At 34.2% G+C, this 24,423-nt stretch overlaps 2 protein-coding genes across 4 annotated transcripts in view; both read right to left on the minus strand.

Moving 5' to 3' along the window:
* The window catches only part of LOC122403822 (lateral signaling target protein 2 homolog), a 47,820-nt gene extending 41,874 nt beyond the window's left edge, over positions 1-5,946 (minus strand). For both annotated transcript variants that reach the window (XM_043407572.1, XM_043407571.1), the window contains exon 1: positions 5,639-5,946. In XM_043407572.1, coding sequence (XP_043263507.1) covers positions 5,639-5,674 — 36 coding nt within the window. In that variant the 5' untranslated portion in view covers positions 5,675-5,946. The remainder of the gene's footprint in view (positions 1-5,638) is intronic.
* A 3,320-nt stretch (positions 5,947-9,266) lies between these two features.
* Positions 9,267-24,423, minus strand: part of LOC122403823 — a 57,494-nt gene continuing 42,337 nt past the window's right edge. Inside the window, exons 3-8 of one of the 2 annotated variants that reach the window (XM_043407575.1) lie at positions 22,335-22,601; positions 18,109-18,401; positions 13,522-13,820; positions 12,615-12,798; positions 11,175-11,353; positions 9,267-10,843 (exon numbers count right to left, since the gene is read on the minus strand). In XM_043407575.1, the coding sequence (XP_043263510.1) occupies positions 10,393-10,843; positions 11,175-11,353; positions 12,615-12,798; positions 13,522-13,820; positions 18,109-18,401; positions 22,335-22,601 (1,673 nt within the window). In that variant the 3' untranslated portion in view covers positions 9,267-10,392. Of the gene's footprint in view, positions 10,844-11,174; positions 11,354-12,614; positions 12,799-13,521; positions 13,821-18,108; positions 18,405-22,334; positions 22,602-24,423 lie in introns of both variants that reach the window. The other variant, XM_043407574.1, reaches the window with a different exon arrangement.

The raw sequence follows: 24,423 nt of genomic DNA on the forward strand, positions 1-24,423 counted from the left end.
CTGTTATTTCCAGACCAGCGATCATACGAACAACATGGGACGACGCGTAGCTCCGAACAATCGATTTTTCAATTAATTCTATATGGATTTTATTTGTTCTTCCATTAAGGTATTATTCAAATAGAAATCCTGTCAAGGTTTCGACGATCGTATCCTATAATTACGATCCCCGATTTCGTAAACGTTTACTGTTATACAATGTAACTTTTCTTTTTAATATAAATTTTTTATTTGTACATTCACAATCCGGTCACAAGCCAGCGACACTGACAGATTTTACTGTAAATGAGGTGTAGTGGTATTTACCATATCATTAATATGAACATCTGCGAATTAAGAATCTTAAAATTTTCAATTTATTATTGCTAGTAAATATTAAAGGTCATTACCATCTATGCATAACTATACCGATTCGTTCAGCAACGACTATCATCGTGCCCTCCTATTAAAATGTAGTCTGACGCTCTAATTAGGGCAACCACGATATCTCATTTCGCTGTACGTAGCATGGTATTAATTGAAGTGTCGCCTATCTAAGCAATCTACGTTACCTATACTATCTAACCGCCAGTTTCAACGTGTTTGGACATTTACTGTATTGTTACAGAGTATACGAGTTACAATTAAACGAAAATACGCCATACTGTGATCCCTGTATGTACACTTTGTATTAACACTTTGACTGCCTCGTCACTCGTATGTACGTGACTGGATTTACCACTATGGTACTAGAAAAATTAATTCTCAAGTTAAGACGTTGAGAGAAATAAATTTGAAAAGAATTTGCGAATTTTAACAAGGTTACGAAAATAAGTGCTGAAACAAATTTTAGGTTATTTAGTGGCAGGATTTACCATTATAATACTAGAAAAATTAATTCTCAAGTTAAGACGTTGAGAGAAATAAATTTGAAAAGAATTTGCGAATTTTAACTAGGTTACGAAAATAAGTACTGAAACAAATTTCATGTTATGTAGTGGCTGAAACAAAAGTTAGGTTATGTAACTTACAATGGTGTAAAATCAAAATTTTAATTTTGCGGAGTATTATGCAGTTTTCATCTGGCAGTGAACGTGTTAATTCTTGACCAGTCGTAATCAAACAAATTCTGTATTTCGCCTAGATAACAAAATTCTACTTGGTACACGTTTACTGGCATTCAATTTACTATATTTTAAATACTTAATCGTTCAATATTTAAACTATTAGTAACAAATAAATTTTAATCATTCTACTAACCTAATCTAACCTGACCTAACCCACCATAAGGATGGAAATTGTGAAAAGCTATCGTCGATAATATTTGAGAAAAAGAATAAAATATTACACAAAGCATTTTATCCAGAAGTACACGGATCCAAGTTTGAGAATCACTGTATCAGCTTGACTATCAGATAGATCAATATCGTTACAAATGTATGCTGTATTCTTTCTATCGTTACGCAATAATTTCGATGTTTTCGTACAGGCGATTTGCATTTAAATAGATTATCAAGTACTTAGACGTACTACTAATATGTTATTACTAACGATCCATGAAAAGTACCGATAACGAAGGGATAATCGTTGTGCTACGAATATTATTTATCACTGTGATTTTAAAACAAGATCTCGTATATTTTATTCTTGACGAAACGACCATGAAAACATCGCGTCGTGTCACTTTGGATAGTAAAGTCGAAAGAAAGTTAATATACGCTTACGTATAGTTATAGACTATGGCTGGCTGATACAGTTACGACTCTCGAGTGAGCGGCATCGATCTACGAGCTCTCTTTCACTCGAGAGCACTATGCAAACCTCACACGTTCAAACCTGTGTGCACATACGATGCATCACACTTAAAAAAAAGCTGTAACAAGAACACAATAAAGGTTTTCTTTCCACAAAATAAGGAAGTCAGAATGTATGCGACAAAGTTGTGAAATTTCATTACATATTTACAAATACTTTTGCAAATGTCACGTCAAAAATGCTATTAAACTCTTTCATTTATATTTGTTTTTATAAATTGTCTTTTAAAAGAAACAGTGTAACTTCATAGAGAATTAAAAAAAAAGTTTATTTGTCTACTGTATAATAATATTACATACGATTGAATTAACTTTTATTTTTTTTTTTTAATTCTCTATGAAGTTATGCTTTTTCTTTTAAAACAATATTTTATAGTACATTTATGGATTTATTTATACATGAGAGATAATAGTTTTAATGGGAATGTAATATATTATACGCAATATAATTATCAAGAAAATAAGACTTTCAAAATAAATGGATGTAAAAATGAATTTATTTCCTATCGATGGAAAAAATAATTTTCGATAAAAAAAAATAAATTTGTAAAAATTTTGTAAATATTTGTTACAAACTTTATTCAAACTAAAACTTTTATTTATCTGGTCTTATTGAAGCTCATAATGTGGCAAGTTTTAACATAAAAGTTCCGCTTCAACTGTTTCTACGAAACCGATTGAGAAAGTTTCATAACCGTTTCAAACTTTGGTACAAATATAATAATACATATCGCACACAGGCTACAAAAATGCAATGTTTGCATTACAAGTAAAAAACAGTAGGATATAGACATCCCTACTCGTCAATATTTTATGAATCGAAGTTAATGTAAAAGAATAACACATTTTGAATTATTACTAAATTTAAAAAATAACTTTTGACAATTATTACCTAGGTTATCGTATACTTTTATTGACAATAAACACGGTTATTTAGTTGACATTTTGCGAAAAAATGAATTTAAAATTTTATCGTGTCGTTCGAAATTTCGCTCAGTCACGTAGACTTTTAATGATTTTTTAATGAAACACTAACGACCTCTAACGCGTTAATCGAGTTTTACAGGCGACGACGGACAATCGAGAAAACGTTTACCTCCACGCAACGAAGAGAAATAAAAAGCCCAACCAGCCGTGTTTATGTTTATTTTAAGCCGACCGGTGATTGTACGACGGACTTGAACGAAATACGTTTGGCGATCGGTCGTACGAACACTCGGTCTACCGATGTTTTGAGAACACGTTGAACCTGATCCAACCATGGTCAAGGCACCGTAAACTAACTGAAATCTTTACTTTCTCGACACAGTAAACTTGAAAAGTGTGCTATGTACTCTTTCGTCCTCAGTCGATGAAACTGCAACTCAAATACTCTAAAAACATACGAGTACATTTTCGTCGTACTAATTTACAATGTCCTATCTCAGATTTTTCAAAATAAATTTAAGTACTGCAAGTTTCACGCATGTTTTATCTTCTAAACGAAGCTAGAAAGTCCTAAAAGTTTTGTAATAGTCTATAAAGTATTTAATTTATTTGTCCTAATTACTTTTCGAGATGTATTACTAATTTAAAATGCATATAATAGCACATACTAAGGTTATGTTAGAATAAACAGTTAAAACGTAATTGTTACTTGTACAATATTGTATAATAAACAGAAGGTTACTACCTATCTCAAGATGTCAAGTCAAGCATATTATCTTAAACATTACAAGTCAATTGCTATACGTTGACCTTATTGGTTGTCTATTATTCGAATACAATTTTGCTCATCTTTAGTATTTGGTCATTCGAGAGTGTTAGTTCTTGTATACATATACGCTGGCGTTTAAAATGAAACAACCCTATCCGGGAACAAATCTACATAACTTACATATCGGTGTTATAGTGATCTACCAAGCTCGGTTTCTATATTTAGAAATATATTTTCTATCTGCACGTTTCTCGAAATAAACTAGATATCGTTTGTTCAAAATAAAAATAAATAATAATTCTTTTGACATTTAAAAGATCATATAGAATGAGTATTTTTTAGAATAATAAGCCAAAAAGAATAAATATTTTTCAGAATAATTGTCGTAAATAAAAATATAATCTTCAATTACACTGCTTGCATCAAATCATAACCAAATAGAATTTAAAATTATCTCGAAATTAACTTCATACGAATTTTAACACTAGATTTACGGGCATTGATCGCACGTATATTTATTGATACTTTTCATGTTGACGATTACCTTAAAATACAATTTTTCTTTTAATTAGAATATGTATTCGTGCCATTGCATCAAACAAATTCAACATAAGTTGTCAAAAAATAATATTTACGCGTTCTGCAATTTTAAATATGGAATCTGACATCCGTCAAATTGACGGGTTCCGTAAATCTAGTGTTAATATTCTTTTATTGACAGATTTCCAGGCAACCGAAATGGTAAATTAATGGAAAAACATTTTTGCTCGCCTCATGACAACTCCTTCAACATGGTCATGTGACGCCATATATGTACATACGTATGTCAGCCCGAACGATCTAGGAACTATGTACGCGTACAAAATGTGTCATTAGATACTAATCGCTGGGAATCGGTTCGGTGGGAAGAACGAGCGACACGTTTCATCGTGCTGCATCATTTCCCGACTCATAAAGCAAACGCGACAGTGGTCGAAGTTATGAGGAAGCAACATCGAAACAGTCGGAATGTCTATTTTGCTTTCGCGTTTTCACGCTTGCAACGTATCATCGAACATCAATGACAAAATGTTCGTAGAAGGGGGGCAAAAAATCTTTTCCTGATACGTGCTAAGAATATCCGACACACCGACGAATATTCTACACAATAGAAACGCACGATACATGAATTAACGAGCGAAACGTGTTGCTAAACATAGTTGTTGAACCTTCCATAAAAAGGAGTGCCATCTTGATTTTCTAAAACTTATCATTTCTTGGAACCTGACTATTCGACATTGAGGTTAAGTGTCAGATTCCAGAATCAAGTAACATTAGATGTAGGTCATCAGTAATGAAAGAGAAAGTGTCGTAGCAAATAGAAAACAAGTTCAGAAACTGTTGTTATTCAATCGTGAAAGGGAGAATACTGTAGAAGTAAAAATATTCTTAAAGTATGTATTATATTGTAATTGAGGATTACGGAACAAAGACGTTTTTATTTCTTTGAGATCCTGATAGATTAAATAAATTTCCGAAAAAAAATAAACACGGAGATTGTTATATTTATTTTTCTAACGTAAAGACAACCTAACGAGACAATCGGTTTATCAATGTTTCTCTGCAATGCCTTCATAATAGGAGAAACAAAATTTATCCGGAATCAGAACCAATCGGAATAGTCTTTGTTACACTGTGCTGTTGCGAGATTAAAAACCACCAGGTCGTATTGCATATCAGCTGATTAGGTCGCGCACACACACCATGATCGTTACTTGTAATTTCAATCGGTAAAGACTTCTTTGTATGCGGCGATCGCTGTAAATTGTGAAAAGCAGGGAAACGTGAAACCGTAAACAAGGACGATATGCAGCCGTGCACGTATCAATGAAGCACGGGTACGTATATCACGCAGGTGTAACACGTCGCCCGAAGCACCTCGGGGCTATCGTGCGAATTTTCACGAAACAGGTGGCAACAGCGCGCAGGTCCAAGAGACGGGCCGAGGGGCGAGGAAAAAAGAACAAGCGCACGCGTTCGATCAGCTAAGCCACACGATGAGAAACGCACGGAGACGGTGAAAGAGAGACGGAGAGGCGCGATAAAGACCAGATGCGGAAAGAAAGACAGAAATTGGGACGGCAATACGATAGAACGGTACGGTGCTCACCTTAGGTCTGTAGAACCATTTTCTGATAGACTCCATCGCGGGGCCGTCGAGGATGTCGGCAGGCTCACGGGCGAGTCGTCACTGCGCCTTTTGCAGCCAGAGCACTTGCGACATAGTGAAATGTGCCACTGCGACCTTAGCAGAAACCGTCACACCACGAGACACCACTAGTCGATCGCATACGAAACGTAGTTCTCTCGTCAAGTAGTATCACAGTTAAACGTACGATCATCGACGATTTTGCTTGGTCCACGCATCCGAAACTGAACATGAAACGTGAATCGCGCGTCCGTACGACTGACTGACGATTCCAGATTGCAAAGGCGCAGCTCGGTGTTGCGCATGCGTCCACGCGGCATCATGGTCGACATGACGTACAGAGGTTGAACAACACTGCCATCTGCACCGCGTTCAAATTCAAGTTGCTTCGACGTTCTTGGTATCAACAATAATGGTAAATGATCAATGAATGTTGTATGACTCTTTTAAACGCTTTCAAATATCAACTTAACATATTTTGCATGAGAGTACAAGAGAAATAGAGTTTTAATTTTCCTGCACGAAATAAATAGGAACTGTAATTTTCAAAGGTTTGAGAACAAAATATTAACAGAATTGTCATTGTGGGAATTGCTTCAGTTGAGATAACAAAGACACGATTTTGTTTTAATTATATGTCATTATAGTATGCAATTACCATATTCTAAACTCGGTCATATAAATAATTTCTATATTTTTAATTGAACTTTACATAACATTGATTTAACATTTTCACGTTCATTGCAAAGATTCTTTGTATGGATTTTAATATTTGTCGGTACGAATCAATCACAACATTTATAAGACTTTTATATCTGATGATACGGAGCACATAGAAATGTAAACTTTTCAGTAATATTTCATAAATTTTGAAGAAAATAATGGCAATTTTCCTGATATGATTTTCGTATTACTAATAATATTCTATTTCGCAATAGAACAAAATTTCAAAATGATAGATTTCAAAACAACAGATATTTTAAAAACTTGAATGAAAAATAAAATTGTATAAAATTTCGAACAACTCGATTTCAATGATTCATATCTAAGAAAATCTACATTATCTGTAAATATTAAGAACCATATAAATATAGGGTTAAAAATAAAATTACCAATAATACACAGAAGGAATTTAATAATATTATCTCGAAATTTAACATATTTTCATCTACGTGACTAGATTATAAAAAAAGCAATTAAAAATGTATGACTTTAACAATGTTAAATATTATGGATCACAAATTATGCACATACATAAGTTCCATATTTTAAGTATACATTTGGATTTAAAATTACAAAATAGATTCCAACAAATCTACTTAATATTAAAATTGTCTAAGCCTCGAGTCGATAAGATAATAAACGCAACGAATTCTAATATACAAGAACATCGATCACATAAACTATGACTTAAAACAAACTGCAGCATCGTGTTATACAAATTCCTTCAATTAAATTAACAAGTGTCATTGATGCAAAACATAATTCTATTAACAAAAATTGTTATGAAAACTTACGCTACCCTTTTACTTCTTGAGATTTATCTACACACACGTTAAAGAAATGGAATGTATATTTCTACCATAATGAATAACAATAAGTTTTTACATCTACAGAAGGATTCAAATACAGATTAATTTGAAACACATTGAAACGAGTGCTATTTCCAACAAATTTATTGGTCTTAAATCTTAATAGAGTAGAAATAGAACACCCCTTGTGCTTGTGCTCTCAAGAAGTAATGTATAATTGTAGTTTAGTTGCTTTGCTTAAAACTTTTTGAAAATAATATTGAGAATATTCAATATCTTATTTCCCGAATCCTCCAACGCTTCTAACTTGTAACTAGATTTTAGAATTTAGTATTTAATAATAAAATTATCAACCAAAATATAAAGTTCTAGTACTAGTAAAAATATATCATGAATTTTTTTATTATGTTACAAAAAGTTTAATTTTGGAAATAGACTTTCATGTAACTAAATGCCATTGAACATTATTAAATATACACATATTGAGTGGCATCATGGCCCAAAAAGTTATAAGCAAAATACTTCTTGTAAATGTATGTATCCTATACTCAGTTTTGTGCAATAACACTTTACGATTGGCTGCCAATGCAGTCTTCATAATTTCGGTTACACCCTTCGTATATTTTTCTCAAAAACTGTAAGTGTTACCATAAATACTGGTTATGTAACTACAGAAACATCTAATATTCGATACAAGCATCACTATACCTTTGCTTGAAAAATGCAAGATTTTATAGTTTGACAACTTAGAAAAGATCCCTGCAATGGGAGAATTCAGTCTCTTCTCCAATCAGGTGTTCCCATTGACTTAGTTTACCCTTTAGTCCCTTGACAGTGGCATTACTATTCCAGTTTGAATTTCACAACCTGAGATTTGTCTTTTTTTTATACTAAATTTATGTCATATGTTGATGATGTTAAAGAATTAAACACTGCAAAATACCAGCCTTCCAGTTCAAACGATTATCCAGATATTAAATTTTAAAGTCTATGTTCCTTAGCAACTCTACGTTCGGTCCTTGTCACCCTTCTCAAGTCTTAATTCTTTTAAACAGTGTCGGATGACCAACGATCACTAAAACACTTATTCTACTTATTTGCTAGTATCAGATGACACCTGATAGATACGCAATTCTATGTCTCATTCCTATCTCTACCTCTATTATGCTAAGACAACTTTCACAAGGATCTTGTCTAAATTGTCGAGCTATACTATATGTATAAGTAGTAATTTCAACTCTTTTGCTTTTAATTGTAATGCACTACCACGTCTCACGTACAATCTATGCGAACTCACTATTTATCTAAAACATCTATATCACTTGAAATGAGAGTAGTTGAGTAACTTCTTCTTTTTTTTCCGTTTCGTTAAAATACTTGAATCACATAAGTAACAATTTGTCCATTACAAACATTCAAAGTCATAATATACCTTTAATAGATTGCCACACAGTAGGTAAATTATTTCAAGTAGTATGATCTAGAAAGTATCACCTAAAATAAGAAACATTTAAGTGAATTATCCGTATTATTGCACGGTGAAGTATGTCAGGAAACATTTTAAGCAGTAAATGAATAATACGTTTTCTTAAAAATTATAAGCTTTCATATCTACGACGTATTGTTTCAGCGATTGTATTCAATTTAAATGTTCTAAAATATACGATACAAATTTAAGTATCCTCTTAATACTTAAATAATAATATTAAATTTTATAAAATACACAGGATTTTAATTAAACTTGTTAATAAACTATTGAACATATGTAAAAATTTATGTATAAAACAATCGGAATAAATTTATTACGAAAATAATATTTTCGCATTTTCGAGGCAAAGTAGATACTTAAAACGAATAACGTAGAGTATACACAAATATTCATTCGATATTTAATATTCAATTAAATTTGTTCATCAAATTCGTAAAATTACTCTTAAATGTTAATAAAGGCAGTAAGTAAAATTGTTTAATTCATACGATAATTTTCAAAATTACGAAGAATTTTAGGTACATTATATTTAAAAATCATTTCGCAACAATTGAACGCAATTTGACTTAACAAGATTTATAAAACGTGAAAATATTAACGTGAAAATTTTTTTAAATTCCTTATAGAAATTCCATTAGCGAACATTTTTACAGAGAAAAATTCTTAAAATTCAGTAAATCACATCTGTTCTCCTTTGTACCAGTAATGTTTGTATTTCTAAAATACATCTCAATACGCATTAATACAATTATCTAGAATCAGGAAAAACATTACTGAAATTGTACTAACACTATTGTGGTAAGAACTTTATTGAAAACACAGCAAGTTATTCTGTACTGTTAGACGAAACTCCAACTTTTGATATAACTGTAACACTATCGTATCAATTGAAACGATCTTCAGTTAGCATTCAACAACATTAAATCACTCAATTAAAGACAATATTGCTTAAAGTTTGAAATGCATATTTGAAAAACGGATAAGTAAAATAAATATCTCTGCCTCGATGCAAAAAACATACAAATGTTACGTGTTTGTGGACATCTTCGCGAAGTAGGCTACAACGATAAAATTTGGCAACAACTAATGTACGACTTAATTTACAATTTAAGCAAAACATCGTAATAAACCTCGAATTTTGTATACGTAACCTTTTTAATGATGAATAAACCACGAACGCAAGTAATAATTGATCTGTGTATTATAAACTCATTGTAAATTTAATAAAATTACTAATAGTCAAATTTTTCATTAAAAAAAAAACAACATTTTTAAACAGACAAAACGTCACACGACTGTATATATGAGAATATTAGACAATATTTCTGTCTACTGATTGTATGTACAAATTTTGACATAAACGTATTCACAGAAGTAATGAATTTGACATCGAACTTTTTCAGTAACAATTTAATACTAAAGTGTATAGAAAGAAATGTATAGAAAGGTATAAAAGTAGATGGCACATGGTCTTTTGAAGTTAAAAAAAAATCATAAATTAAGATGCTACTCGTCGTAGCATTAGTAACTCAAGAAAGCAGGAAAAAGATAATTAACTAAACTTAAAACTTACGGGTCATAGGTTTCTGAAATGCATAAAAAATATCGTTAACAAGATGAGAAACTACATTCGTTGACTTGAATGCGTGTTAGTGAAATTGAAACATCGATTGTCCTCTTCGCAACCTCGTTGTTTAACTATATCCAAACTGCACTTTTCTACACTGACAGAGCCATTTTATGATACGAGCGTTCCGCTCAACGATACTCGGCGGATCACTGACCTTCTCGTTACAATCTTCGTTGCTCATGCCAACGCTGCAATTATTGTTCTGCCATTGGCTGCTCTGGCTCGTTTGGTTGTTTCCAACCCAAGAATAAAGACCTAACGCCGAATCGACGGAGCTAACGCTATCAAAAAATACAGGAGACGACGTCTTTGAATCTGGTTCCGCGATACACTGATAATTATCTGTATCGAGACCTAAGCGATCGAAGAAGTTCTCCAGTTGAGTTATTGACCGAGGAGGTCGAGCAGGCACTTTGTTGGATCGACCATTGTCTTGACGCCAGTAACGATCACTGATATCTGACTTTGATCTCAAAATTGGTCGACCGCGGCCTTCTTTCCAGCCTTCGGAAAACCTAATAGAACAATTCAAATTATTGTTTAATTTCTTTCAAAACAATATCAACTGACTACTCAAGACGCTTATATCCCATTGTTTCTCGTACATAGAAAAAATTCACTCGATGGAAAGTCGTTGAGTAAGTAACAAATATACACGTATCCGGGTATTTTAAAAAATACAACGACGAGTTTTATTGCATAGAAATATTTAAATTATCGCGAACAAGCTTACTGTTTACAAGTTTGTGTTACAAGTTTATTGTTCAACATTTTCAACTAATTTTTTAATAAGGAATCATCGCCACAGCTTCTTCGGTTGCACTAACGCTCTATACATATACGTACCTTGAATTGCATGTCGGACTATAATCTGTTTGACTGTTGCTACTTTCGGAATCGGGACTGTAATGTCTTGCAACGGAAGGTGGGGTACCGTTAACGTAACTACCGCCTTTCGAACGTTCTTTCTCCGTCGAGTGTTGAGTAGATGCACCACTGTCACGCCGTATATGACTCCAACAATCCTAAAGAGAACGTTACAGTAAATAAATACTGCGGTCTCCGTCAAAGGAACGGTGGCAAACCATTTCATGCGAGTAACACGAAAATTTATTAAAAAGTACAGAGCTTTCCAATAACAGCGATAGAACAGTTATTATAGCCGCCATATTTGTATTCAGCCATGCTTTATAAATTATCAGAGAGCTGACAGAGTTTGCTGATTGGGTTCTTGCCAAAATAATGAACCAAAATTGACCATAAGCAAATTGCCGAACTTGGGGAGATATTAATTCTCAGTCTTGCACTCAGAAGTTACCGTGTGGTGTAGATTTTTGGTCGGTAGAGTTATTCACTCTTATTTTTTTTCAACATAAAGATGTGACTGTGACTATGTTTATCTTTTAAAAAATTGTTTAATGCAATCTAAACGCGTACAAATAAACCTTGTAAATTTGGCTGCAAAAGATGGTACAGTTTCTTTGTAAAAAGCTCCCAAAATATAAGAAAACTCATTTTACGCTTGGGCATTACGTTAAAGTAAGAGCGTATCGGTATTTTAGATGTACATAAAGTTTTTTACAAATATTTTCACAGTTATGGAGATATCGATAGGTCCTTGTGTGACAGGCTATACATCAAGACAACCGACTACAACAGACTGATCCAACACAATTATTAGGATAGATTATAGGTTCGCCATCCCTGCAATTATACAGGGTGTTCAGCCACCCTTGGGACAAATTTTAATGGGGCATTCTAGAGGCCAAAATAAGACGAAAATCAAGAATACCAATTTGTTGATGGAGGCTTCGTTAAAAAGTTATTAATGTTTAAAGTTCCACCCGTATTGAATTTTTTTCTCGAAAATGCGCAGGATTTCGGGGTGATGTCTATTCACCGAAAATGATTGTAATTGACCCCCGCAACCGAAAATAATTTTTCCAGAACGATTTGAAATTTTTATTTCTTGTCGAATAATTTAAGCAGCTACATAATTAGATTTTCGGTAAGGAATTTTTTTCACGAAAGTGCGTAGGATTTCGAGGGTATGTGTCATGACCAAAAATGATTGTAATTGTAAATCAGCAACCGAAAATAATTTTTCCAGAACGATTTGAAATTTTTGAATTTAATTGTTAATAACTTTTTAACGAAGCCTCCATCAACAAATTGGTATTCTTGATTTTCGTCTTATTTTGCCCTCTAGAATCGCCCATTAAAATTTTTCCCAGGGGTGGCCGAACACCCTGTATGTTATGCGATAGATTTATGTGTAACTCGTACTTGTATTATTGGTGGTGGTTCGCTACGGTGTGTACAGTGTCCGGACGAGCCACCAGAATCCCTTGCAGTTGCTCCGTGGCTCAGTTTACTAGAGCCTGAGGACTTGTACGTTCGACCACCGGATGACAATACGCTGCTGGCGTCGCCGCCGCCAGATCCTAAGGAGCGTCTAATATGCCTGGAACTGAAATAATCAAAACTCATATACACGATGCTCCGTATTGAGTGGTACAATTGAAACGGGAGTGCTTTTATGGCATTACGAAGTTTGCCACCATATACAGATAAGAGATAATAAAAACTATACAGGGTGTTCGGGGAAAAATTTTAATGGGAGGTTCTAAGCACCAAAATAAGACGAAAATCAAGAATAGCAATTTGTTGATTGAGGCTTCGTTAAAAAGTTATTAACGTTTAAAGTTTCGCCTGTAGATAGGCAATCTGCGTACAGCTGCGTGCGCACAATAGTGGTTCTCACTCAGAAAACTGTAAGGCTGTCGATACGTCAGTAATTAGTGTTTCTCATGCTGAGTGAGAACCACTATCGCATGCACGCAAATTGCCGTTCTACAGGCGGAACTTTAAACGTTAATAACTTTGTAACGAAGCCTCGATCAACAAATTTGTATTCTTGATTTTCGTCTTATTTTGTCCTCTAGAATCTGTATACATAAAATTAACATTGCAGTTAAACCATATCCTTTTAAATAATATTTTGGTATGCGTCTTCGAACCTCAGATGACTCTATTATAGACTGTATAGTCTATTCCTAACAGTGTGTAGCATTTGTTAGTCTGGAACAATGTTAACTGTAAAATTCTAGACCATAAAAGCATCGAGAATGTTGAAATATTTCGAACATTACGCGATTATAATTTCTGAGATGCGTGAAAACGTTCCGAATACCTGCGGTAACAGACAGAGTCTCGCTTGAAACTGTGCTCCGAATAGTCTGAACTAGTTTCACAATCCGGGCAATTGTTCGAGGATTGATGGTGCGCCGACGGTTTGGACGACTTCGTCGACGCGCGGGGCGACAGCGATGCTCGTCGTCGTGTGCTCGTATGAAGGTCGGGCAAAGATTTGTGGCAGACCGTGTTTTCCACCGACTGGGAGCTGGTCGATTTTCTCGTCGCCCTTCCGGACGTGTGGGAGTGCGAATTGCTGCGGCCGAATTTGAAGCGAGCATCTTGTTGCAAACAGCGCTGCGAAAATAAATTACCAGGAATCAATTAATATTTACTATTCTAGTAAAGAATAGTTAAAGCATAGAAAAATATTAAGGTGTTTGTACACTAAACCCAATAGTTCAAGAATTGTACCGCCTTGAAAGGAGTTTCGTTACTTTTAATTTTTGTCAATTTTTTTGCTCGTGGTATCGATCCTTGGAAAATTACGCGATATCACAAACGATAAACATAAATTTCAATGAACAAACTTCTCAACTGTATCCATCCTGGTGCTAGAAATTGTAATCAACACGTTGACCCGCCATGGTGGTCACCGGTGACCGACGTTTTGAATGTATGTATAATGTTTCTTTAAAACATTTGCAACAACTGAACCCTAATACTTGCACGTTTTTGATCAATGTTATTTTCATTAGAAATGCTATAAAAGAATAACTACGTCGTTCAATGATTAAATATTCTTGTTTTTCTCACAAGAATTTTGATAAATATTAGAAACATTTTGGCAATCAACGTGTTAATAGTTACAGAGAAATTGTTAGTTGGCTATACGGTTGTTTTTATATGACAATTGATTATTAGGATTAAATCAGATTATTAATAATAGGATTAAATCAGAATTTGAAAATGTACAGGATTATGGAAGATTAACACAAATAATTTGTTTTGTAAGTCACTTTCATTAAGAGCATAAAGTCAGAATAAAATGTTTGATCTATGAAATAAAACTGAAAAATGAAATGTAAAACCGTGGATTATATTCTTAAAACAAAAAAAAAAACATGGCGGATTATTTGGCACACGTGAAGCGCGAATGGCCATTTGATTAAATATCTCATATGATAACTATACGCGGCTGTTGTTCGTCACTTCCGAATTGCGGCGAATTTGGTTTCAAGCACATGGAATACTAAATTGCACAGACAGCTATTTAGAATTACAAATTGAATGTTCACACGTTCATGTACCATCAATTAGTAAACCGTCCGCCACAAACTATTCGAAAAGACTAGAAAGGAAGAGGTTAGAAAATCTTAGAAATACGTTATTTTCTTGTAATGCTAATTTTATTCAGCAGTATATAGGGTGTTCGGCCACCCCTGGGAAAAATTTTAATGGAGTATTTTAGAGGCCAAAATACGACAAAAATCAAGAATACCAATTTGTTGATGGAGGCTTCGTTAAAAACTTATTAACGTTTAAAGTTCCACCCGTACTGAATTTTTTTCTCGAAAATGCGTAGAATTTCGGGGGTATGTCTATTCACCAAAAATGATTGTAGGTGAACCCCGCAACCGAAAATAATTCTTCCAAAACGATTTGAAATTTGTTAATTTAATTGTTAATAACCTTTTAACGAAGCCTCAGACAAGAAATTGATATTCTTGATTTTCGTCTTATTTTGGCCTCTAGAATCTCCCATTAAAATTTTTCCCAGGGGTGAACACCCTGTATAGTATGTGAATTTATGCACGAAACGTTATCTCGAAAGGTATTAAAATAAATAGAAAAATATTGTCGTTTATGTGATTTTAGGTTTGTAAAAGGAATTTGTTGCTACGAGCATTACAAGTTCCGTGACAATTCAATCGATTATACTATGCACGTATTACATACAGCAGTGGAATATGTTGCGTCTTCCGCGTTAAACTCGCAAACACGCGTATGTACAACTTCCGGTTCCCAACTCAGTTTCCTCTCTATAGCATCGTGACAGTTACGATTCACCATTAGCAAGTATTTACACGCCCATTCACCGACACGCCTAAGTAACACGTGTTTAATACAGCACTACAGTAATAAATTACAAAAGAGTGAAACCAAATTGCATAATCTTTTCCTGTAGAAAAACCTATGCATAATTGATATATTTATAGACATGGCAACTGACGTGATAGTCAACACTTTAATAGTTGCGGAGAAATTGTTTTTTGGCTATGCTATTGCTTTTAAACGACAATTGATTATTAATAATAGGATTAAATCAGAATTTGAAAATGTAGATACTAGGATTATAGAAGATCAACGCAAACAATTTGTTTCGTGAGCAACTTTCGTTAAGAGCATAAACTCAAAATAAAATCATTATGAACGGAATTACCATTATTAACGGAAAAAATAGCATTGTCGTATAAATTACGAAGACTTAATAAAAAATTTGTATAATATTAGTTAATAAATTGAATCTTAAATGTTCCTAAAATTGGGTTGCATATTTTATGCATTATGAATATTTTCACCGAATGCTGTTCGTGTATTAAATAAATTTAGCCACAAAATTATTTTACTAAATAATCCTTAATTGTTTCTAACAGTGTATGCAAACACTATCTGCCTGAGAACGTAATAAACTTTAGCAACGACGAGGGGACCACTAGAAAATTAACTATGAGAAAATATTTCAAAGGAAAGTAGAGCAATAATCCAAGCAAAGTTACGAGCGAAACAATGCTCGTTCTTTTTAACTGGTAAGCTTGATTAAAATACTTTACAAATAATGAAACTTAAAATTTAGCCACATTATTTAATCTAGAAATGTTACTAGTGATGTAATCGTCACGTTTAATCGATACAAAATTTTGGTTTCCGTCATGAATTTGAGTAGGCCCTGTATTTTGTTATTACTAAGATTAATTTTTAGTGTAATCCCTAGTTTATGTCTTTCGCGTATCGCATTATATGCCAAGAGGTAGGACCAATGTAGGACCAACCTCACTATTGTTGGAGTTATGGTCATTTGAACATTGGACCACTTTTATAGGGTTTTTTCCACTTTACGGTGTTAAGGAACCACTTTTCTAACATTCTCAGACTTTTTAAATATTCTTCAACAAAATACGCGTTGTTTGCATTTTTAAACATTAAAATCCTGTCATTTTAAAGATTCACATGAAATTTTGGAGTGACATTTCTGGTCTGAAATTATATTTTCGGTAAGGAATTTTTTTCTTGAAAATGCGTAGGATTTCTGAGGTATGGGTACTCGCCAAAAATCATTGCAATTGACTCTTGCAACCGAAAATAATTTTTCTAGAACGATTTGAAATTTGCTTTTTTTCGTGGAAAAATTTCAGCACCTATTCCAATTTTTTTCTCGAAAGTGCGTAGGATTTCGGGGGTATATCTATTTACCAAAAATGATTGTAATTGGCCCCTGCAACCAAAAATAATTTTTCCAGAATGATTTGAAACTTTTCAATTTCGCCGAAAAATTTGTATGTGTATTGACCAAAAATGATTATAACTGACTCCTTCAAACGAAAATAATTTTTCCAGAATGATTTGAAATTTTTTTTCCCCCGAAAAATCTACTTCCTGTCGTTTTTTCTTAAAAATTCGTTTTTGATTATTGATACATTTGTTTCACGCTGTACAGAGATGCTGTCTAATACTTTTTGGTAGATATCCATGAGCTCTACTTCAGAAATAAATTCCAATCAAATCCATTCACTATTGTAGGAGTTATGGCCGTTTGAAAAATGAACCATTTTTATGGGGGTTTTGTCACTTTACGGGGTCAAGGAACAATTTTCCGGAATTTCTCAAAATTTCCACATATTCTTTACCAACATACGCGTTGTTTGCCTTTTGAAACATTAAAATTCTTCAATCCGTTCGGAAGTTATGGCGGTTTAAACATACAAATGAAATTTCGGAGACCCATTTCTGGTCACACATTATATTTTCAATATTAAATTTTGTTCTCGAAAGTGCGTAGGATTTCTGGGATATGTTTATTCACGAAAAATGATTGCAATTGACCCGTGCAACCAAAAATAATTTTTCAACGAGGTTTAATTGGAAAGAAAAAAGTTGTGAATAGAAAAAAGTGAAATTGTACTATTTACATTGATATTCCATCTTTCCACGATTTTCAACATACTCTTATTATTACAATTTCTTCCTTTCACACAGAACAAACTATATTTCCCTGATTTTCGCTGCTGTATATGTATGTATTTTGAAAGTGATCCAAACATTAAAATAAAAAAGGTTTTATCAAATCTTCGACGAGGTTTAATTGGAAAGAAAAAAGTTGAGAATAGAGGAAAGTGAAATTGTATTATTTACATTGATATTCCATCTTTCCATGATTTTCAACATACTCGTATTATTACAATTTCTTCCTTTCACATAGAACAAACTATATTTTCCTGATTCCCACTGCTGTGTATGTATAGTGAAAATGATCCAAACATTAAGATAAAAAAGGTTCTACCAAATCTAGGACGAGGTTTAATTGGAAAGAAAAAAGTTGAGAATAGAGGAAAGTAAAATTGTATTATTTGTATTGATATTTCACCTTTCCACGATCCTCGTCGCGGAAATTGGGCGACAAGCTTCCGGGCGAGTACCGGAATTTCTCCTCCTGAGGAACGCCGTTCGATTGTATGACCACTTGTGCCGGTTTGTCAGGAAAAAAGACATTCTCTTTGCTATCGGTATTAAGCAGTCGACGTAATTTTGTCTGCAGCTGATCTCCGCCGGTGCTGCTTGGCGGCCCTGAAATCGTGCGTCGCTGCGGAACGGGAACCAGGCGTGGACTCTTCGGCGGCAAAGCGGGTGGCAGTGTTTGTTGAGGATTCAGAATACCGTCTGCTGTTAAACGAAACCCGAGTGTGCTTTAGAAATTTCCCCTATCATCTTCGATTCGTTATTCGGTGCAGTCTTTATCGGTCACTCGACTGGCAAACAAATGGAAATATGTACATAATACGTGTCTAGGTTCTTAACGCCTTTCCCTAACTTGATAAGCGAAATAAAATTATTCATCCTAATTCTCTTTGAATATTTTACTAACAAAGGAGAATGTTAAAAAAGTGCCGTACCAAATTAATAATTATAAGGCAACATTCTACAGATTCTGCACTTCGAATTGTGCACAATTGTTTATAGCAAATGTGATAGAAAAGTCCTGAGAAATGTGGTTGAAGTTGACGTTGCTACGAAAGACAAATCATAACTTTCTGACTTCAAATGACTACAACTTTGAAGTGAATGCATAGAACGCAACAATTCCGATACTATTTTGTAAAGAAAAGTCAATATTTATATAATATGCAAGGAAATATTGCCCAGATTATTGGTTAGTAACAATAAAACGCAAGAGATTAAGATGATGTATTAGGATGCAAATATTCCTCAAAATATGTTTAATGGTACACTGTAACTCTTTCCTAAAATGGAATTAAATGCATTCAATATGAAAAACTGTTATTATATTTCATCCCCTTCTTCTTTGGATCATAATTTTTTAATGAATTTAACATTAACTATGACATTCACAACGTATACGATATGGTTGCTATCGTGCAATCTGAAGTGTTTATCCTTCAGATGGTTCTGCTAGTTCGTTACATTCTTGTAGAGGTGTTATCTGGAGAAGATAACACTTTTCCTTTTGTCTGGATTTGGACCACAGTCTTATGAAATAGATTTTTTAGATTTGAGATTTTATTTTATTCTGAAGACATTTTGTATTACAATTTTTGTAGTGTGCTTGTGCAGTGTACTTTGTAGTTTAGTGTGATTTGTGTAATGTACTTTGTAGCCTAATGTAATTCTTATAGTGTATTGTAGCGCACATTATAGTGTAAACTGTATTATTTGTAGCAAGTCACTTGCAAAGTTAGCTCGAAACAAATACCGGAAGTGCAATGACAATTGGTATTGTGCGGGATGCTATCAAAACAGAAATGTCAATAGCACGGGTGACAGCACTTTTTCAGAAGTAGATTCGCTTTGTGAAGCAGTATCCAGAGTTCAAAAGTGTTTCTGAACATTGACACAAGTCATTTGTCAAGAAAAAGGGGCATCTTTGGTTGCAGTTTACAGAGTTCGTTAAAAGTAAGGTTGGGCTTGCTGCAATTGTTGGACATACTTGTGAGTGTAAAATAGGTCAAAGTGTAGTAGGGTGTTGTTGTTCACATATTGCAACAGTATTATGGTACTTCGGACTTGCGCGACATCAAACATCCACACATTCATCTGCCTACTTTCTCAACAGATATTTAATCGAAGAAATATCATCTGAAGAAAAGGATGAAATATAAAATAGTTCTTCATATTGAATGCATTCCATCCCGTTTTAGAACTGAGTTCCAATATACACTTAAGCATATTTTGAGGAATATTTGCATCCTAATATATTATCTTAATCTGTTGCGTTTTATTATTACTAACTAACAATTTGAGCAACATTTCCTTGCATATTATATAAATATTGACTTTTCTTTACAAAATAGCATCGGAATTATTACGTTTCATGTATTCACATCGAAGTTATAGTTATTTGAAGTCAGAAAGTTATGATTTGTCTTTCGTAGCATCGTCAACTTCGACCACATTTTTCACGACTTTCCCATCATATTTGCTATAAAAAATTGTGCACAATTCGAAGTGCAGAATCTGTAGCATAATGCCTTATAATTATTTTAGGTGCCTGGCGGGGTACAAATTTAGCACTTTTTTAACATCCTCCTTTCATTTCTCTTACCAAACTACTCATCAGCGAATCGGTAACGTTATAAACGATCGTTCAATCGTTCCGAACAGTCCAGAGGCAAGTATCTTTTAAATGTATTAGTTTTTCGAAGAATAAAATTTCCAACTCGAAACGATGCACTGCGAATTGTCGGTTATTATAAATTTCGTTCAGGTGAGAAGAAGATCGACGTATAAAAGGGGATATCTGGTTACGCAACCGTGATTTACGCGGCGGAGAAACCAACATTACCGAGATTAGGTTGCGATAGCATACGAAGATTATGTATTACAGGAAAATGTAGTATTACGTCAACAGTCAAACAACTTTGAATAAATTAACTACGTTGTTGACCGCGGAAATGTTAATTAGGATCAAATCAACCCTCATTCTGCATCGTCGTGTCGAAATACTTGAATCGATCTTTTGGAACTAATGCGCGTGGACGCAAGGATATCGAGTATCGCATTAGTTAAAATTATGAAATCGGTTTCCAAATATTTCTTCTGGCAATTGATGTAAAAGAAAAAGTTTTCATCGATTCCTCTCGCAAAAGAATCACTTTTTTCCACGAATCTGTATTGTTCGGATCTTCCCGGTGCATCTGCTTTGAACTCTTGACCTACGAAACTCTTTCCAACCCACAGATTCCTTACAACTGATTCTACACCTGTTCTGAACAAAACCGCCGACGGTAAACGATCCGATCGTTGCCTGTCGCGCGACTGAAACGGCAAAAGTTATGCCGTTAAGACTACCACGACGGTCGACCGCAATGGTTTAAGTGAAAACGTATGATCATTTAATCCGTAGAAAATCAACTAGTATCGCAAGAACCTGAAATCGACGGAAATCGAGCCGTTCGATTTCTTTTCATTATCAACTCGGAAGGTCACAGGCTTGGACGAGCGCTTTTCAAATAGAATCTTTATTTCTACGTGATTCGGTGACGTTCACAATTTTTTTTTGAGTGAAAAAATTGTAATTAACGCGTTGACCCGCCATGATGGTCACAGGTGACCGTATAATGTTTCTTTAAAGCATTTACAACGAATGAACCCTAATACTTGTACGTTTTTAATCAATGTTATTTCCATTAGAAATGCAATATAAGAATAAGTACGTCATTCAATGATTAAATATTCCTGTTTTTTTTCATAACAATTTTTGATAAATATTAAAAACATTTTTATAAATGGAAAACTGACGTGGCAGTCAACGTACCAATAGTTGTAGAGTAATTGTTGTATTTGTTCTGGAAAAAAAACAAAAACTTTTCTTAATCTATATGAGTATAGCTAGAAAAATACGTAGGAGACTTTTTAAAATATTAATTTTTGTGTGATTGGCGAGCATTTAAAGTAAATAGTTCAATTTTGTAAAAAAAATGGGGCAATCATTTGTCAATAAATAATCTTAAAATTAACTTATCGAAGATCCCCTACGTATTTCTCTAGCTACACTGATGTAGATTAAAATTTTTTGTTTTTTTCCAGATACAAATTTGGGTCAGTTACATTGCGTGCCGCAGAGCGCCTGAAATTCAACGCGCCTGGCAAGAATGCCTCCAACGTCGTCATTTCGCACTGTTTTTGAATAAATATTTTTCTTCTAACACTTAACGACATGGTTAATAACATTCTTGAATATTATTATCCTCTTATTTTTCCATCGATCAAAAAAAAATCGGCAAAAAAACGCTTTATTTAAGGTTTTTTACAGTGGTCTAACCCCTCAAACGATGGTTGTGTATCGGAAAAGGGCTGTACCAGGTCGTGACCTCCCGTTTATCAAGGAAAATCGAAGCGCTCCCGTACGTTCGTTTCGTAAACACGATACTCGAAGCGGCTACGTGGACACCTATCTTGGAGTAAGGCTCCACGGAGCTTTCCAAAGTACTTAGATGGCCACTTACAGCTATCTTGTTCATGGCAAGTTGCCCGTGGCAATGGAACGGAAAAGCGGGCACGGGCCACTCTTAAATGCCCGGAGTTAAATCGATTATGCGCTTCGAAGGTGTATCCGAACTTTCTCGAGAGACTTACGTCTGTCCTGCTCGTGGCACGACGCCCAGCAACAGGGCGGCGTCAGCGTGGCAGGTGGCATCTGCGACGGGGACGTCAGTTGCATGGAACACATCGAAGCGGTGCCGCATTTTCTCAGCAACCTGGGCGGTGCACCAGGCGCGGTCAACTGCGACACCTGAAGATGTCCGCTGTTCTTCAGCTCCTGCTTCCGGTCCAGCACGATCTCGCTCTTCACGTAGAAGGCCTTCGTCTCCTGGAGCAGCTCCACGGCGCTCTTCCGCTTCCCTGTGACACGTGACGAGAAAACCAGACGGCTGTAAACGACACTCGAGTAAAAACGGTAAATAGCCTGCTTCCTGTAAATGGATACCAAGCCAGATACACCCGCTACGGCGGGGTTAAGCCACGTGTGCCAGCACGAGGCTCGTTACCACTTTCTTTGCCACGAAATATTCTACCGTTTTAAACGCGAATAAATGCGAACGTATGAGAATATTAAATGGGTTTAATATGCGGTAAATATAGGGAGAATAATTTATACTATTCTTTAGTTTCGACCAGGAACTTTTAACCAAGCGAAATCACGATTGAGAAAAAAGTATTTGGCGTTTTTCTCATTTTATAGGGTTGAAGAACAACGTTTCGAACATTCTTAGAATTTCTAAACATTCTTCACCCAAATACGCGTTGTTTACATTTTGTAATATTACAATCCTACAAACCGATCAGGAGTTATGATTTTTTATATATACGCATTTCGATGAAACATTTCTGGCTACGCATTGTAAATATTTACGGTAAAGAATTTTTTTTCGAAAGTACGTAGGATTTCGGGGGTATGTTTATTAATCAAAACTAATTGCAATTAACCCCTGCAACAGAAAATAATTTTTCCAGAACGATATCAAATTTCTTTTTGGCTGAAAAATTTCTGCACCTAGTGAATTTTTTTTCTCGAAATTTCGTAGAATTTCGAGGGTGTGTCTATTCACCAAAAATGATTGTAATTGACCCCTGCAATCGAAAATAATTTTTCCGGAATGATTTGAAACTTTTCAATTTCGCCGAAAAATTTGTCCACCTTCCTGAATTTTTTTCTCGAAAGTACGTAGAATTTCAGGGGTATATGTATTGACCAAAAATGATTATAACTGACCCCTTCAAACGAAAATAATTTTTTCAGAACAATTTGAAATTTTTTTTTTTATTGAAAAATTTCAGCAGCTACCTGTCGGTTTTTCTTAAAAATTTGTTTTTGATTTTTCATAATTTTGTTTGACGCCCTATAGAAAAGTTGTTTAATACTTTTTTGTAGATACCCATGCGCTCGGCTCCAGAAAAAAAGTTTCATTAAAATATATTCACTATTGTAGGAGTTATGGCGGTATGAAAATTGGACCATTTTCATGGGGTTTTACTCACTTTACAGGGTCAAGGAATAACTTTTTCAATATTGTTAGAATTTCTACATATTCTTCACTAAAATACGCGTTCTTTGTCGTTTGAAACATTAAAATCCTTCAATCCATTTAGAAGTTATGACGTTTTAAAGATGCGCAAAAATTTTGGAGTGACATTTCTTGTCTGAAATTATATTTTCGGTAAGAAATTTTTTTTTCAAAAACGGTAAAGATTTCGAGGGTTTGTCTATTCACCAAAAATTATTGTAATCGACCCCTGCAATCGAAAATAATTTTTTCAAAGTGATTTGAAACTTTTCAATTTCGCCGAAAAATTTAGGCACCTATCCGCTGTCGATCTTTCTTAAAAATTCATTTTTGATTTTTAGGAATTCTGTTTGACGCCCTATAGAAAAGTTGTCTAATACTTTTTTATAGCTATCCATGAGCTCTACTACCAAACTAAATTTCAATGAAATATACTTACTATTGTAGGTGTTGAGGTCGTTCGAAAATTGGACCATTTTTATGAGGTTTTTCTCATTTTACAAGGTCAAGGAACAACTTTTCTAGAATTCTTGGAATTTCTACATATTCTTCACCAAAAGACGCGTTGTTTACATTTCGAAACATTAAAATTCTCCAATCGGTTCAGGAGTTATGATTTTTTGCCTCGAAATATCCTAGCTTTTCAAATATGAACAAAT

This window comes from Colletes gigas, unplaced genomic scaffold, assembly GCF_013123115.1.
Source record: "Colletes gigas isolate AHSC1104 unplaced genomic scaffold, ASM1312311v1 Colletes_gigas_Sc00076, whole genome shotgun sequence".
Lineage (NCBI taxonomy): Eukaryota > Metazoa > Arthropoda > Insecta > Hymenoptera > Colletidae > Colletes > Colletes gigas.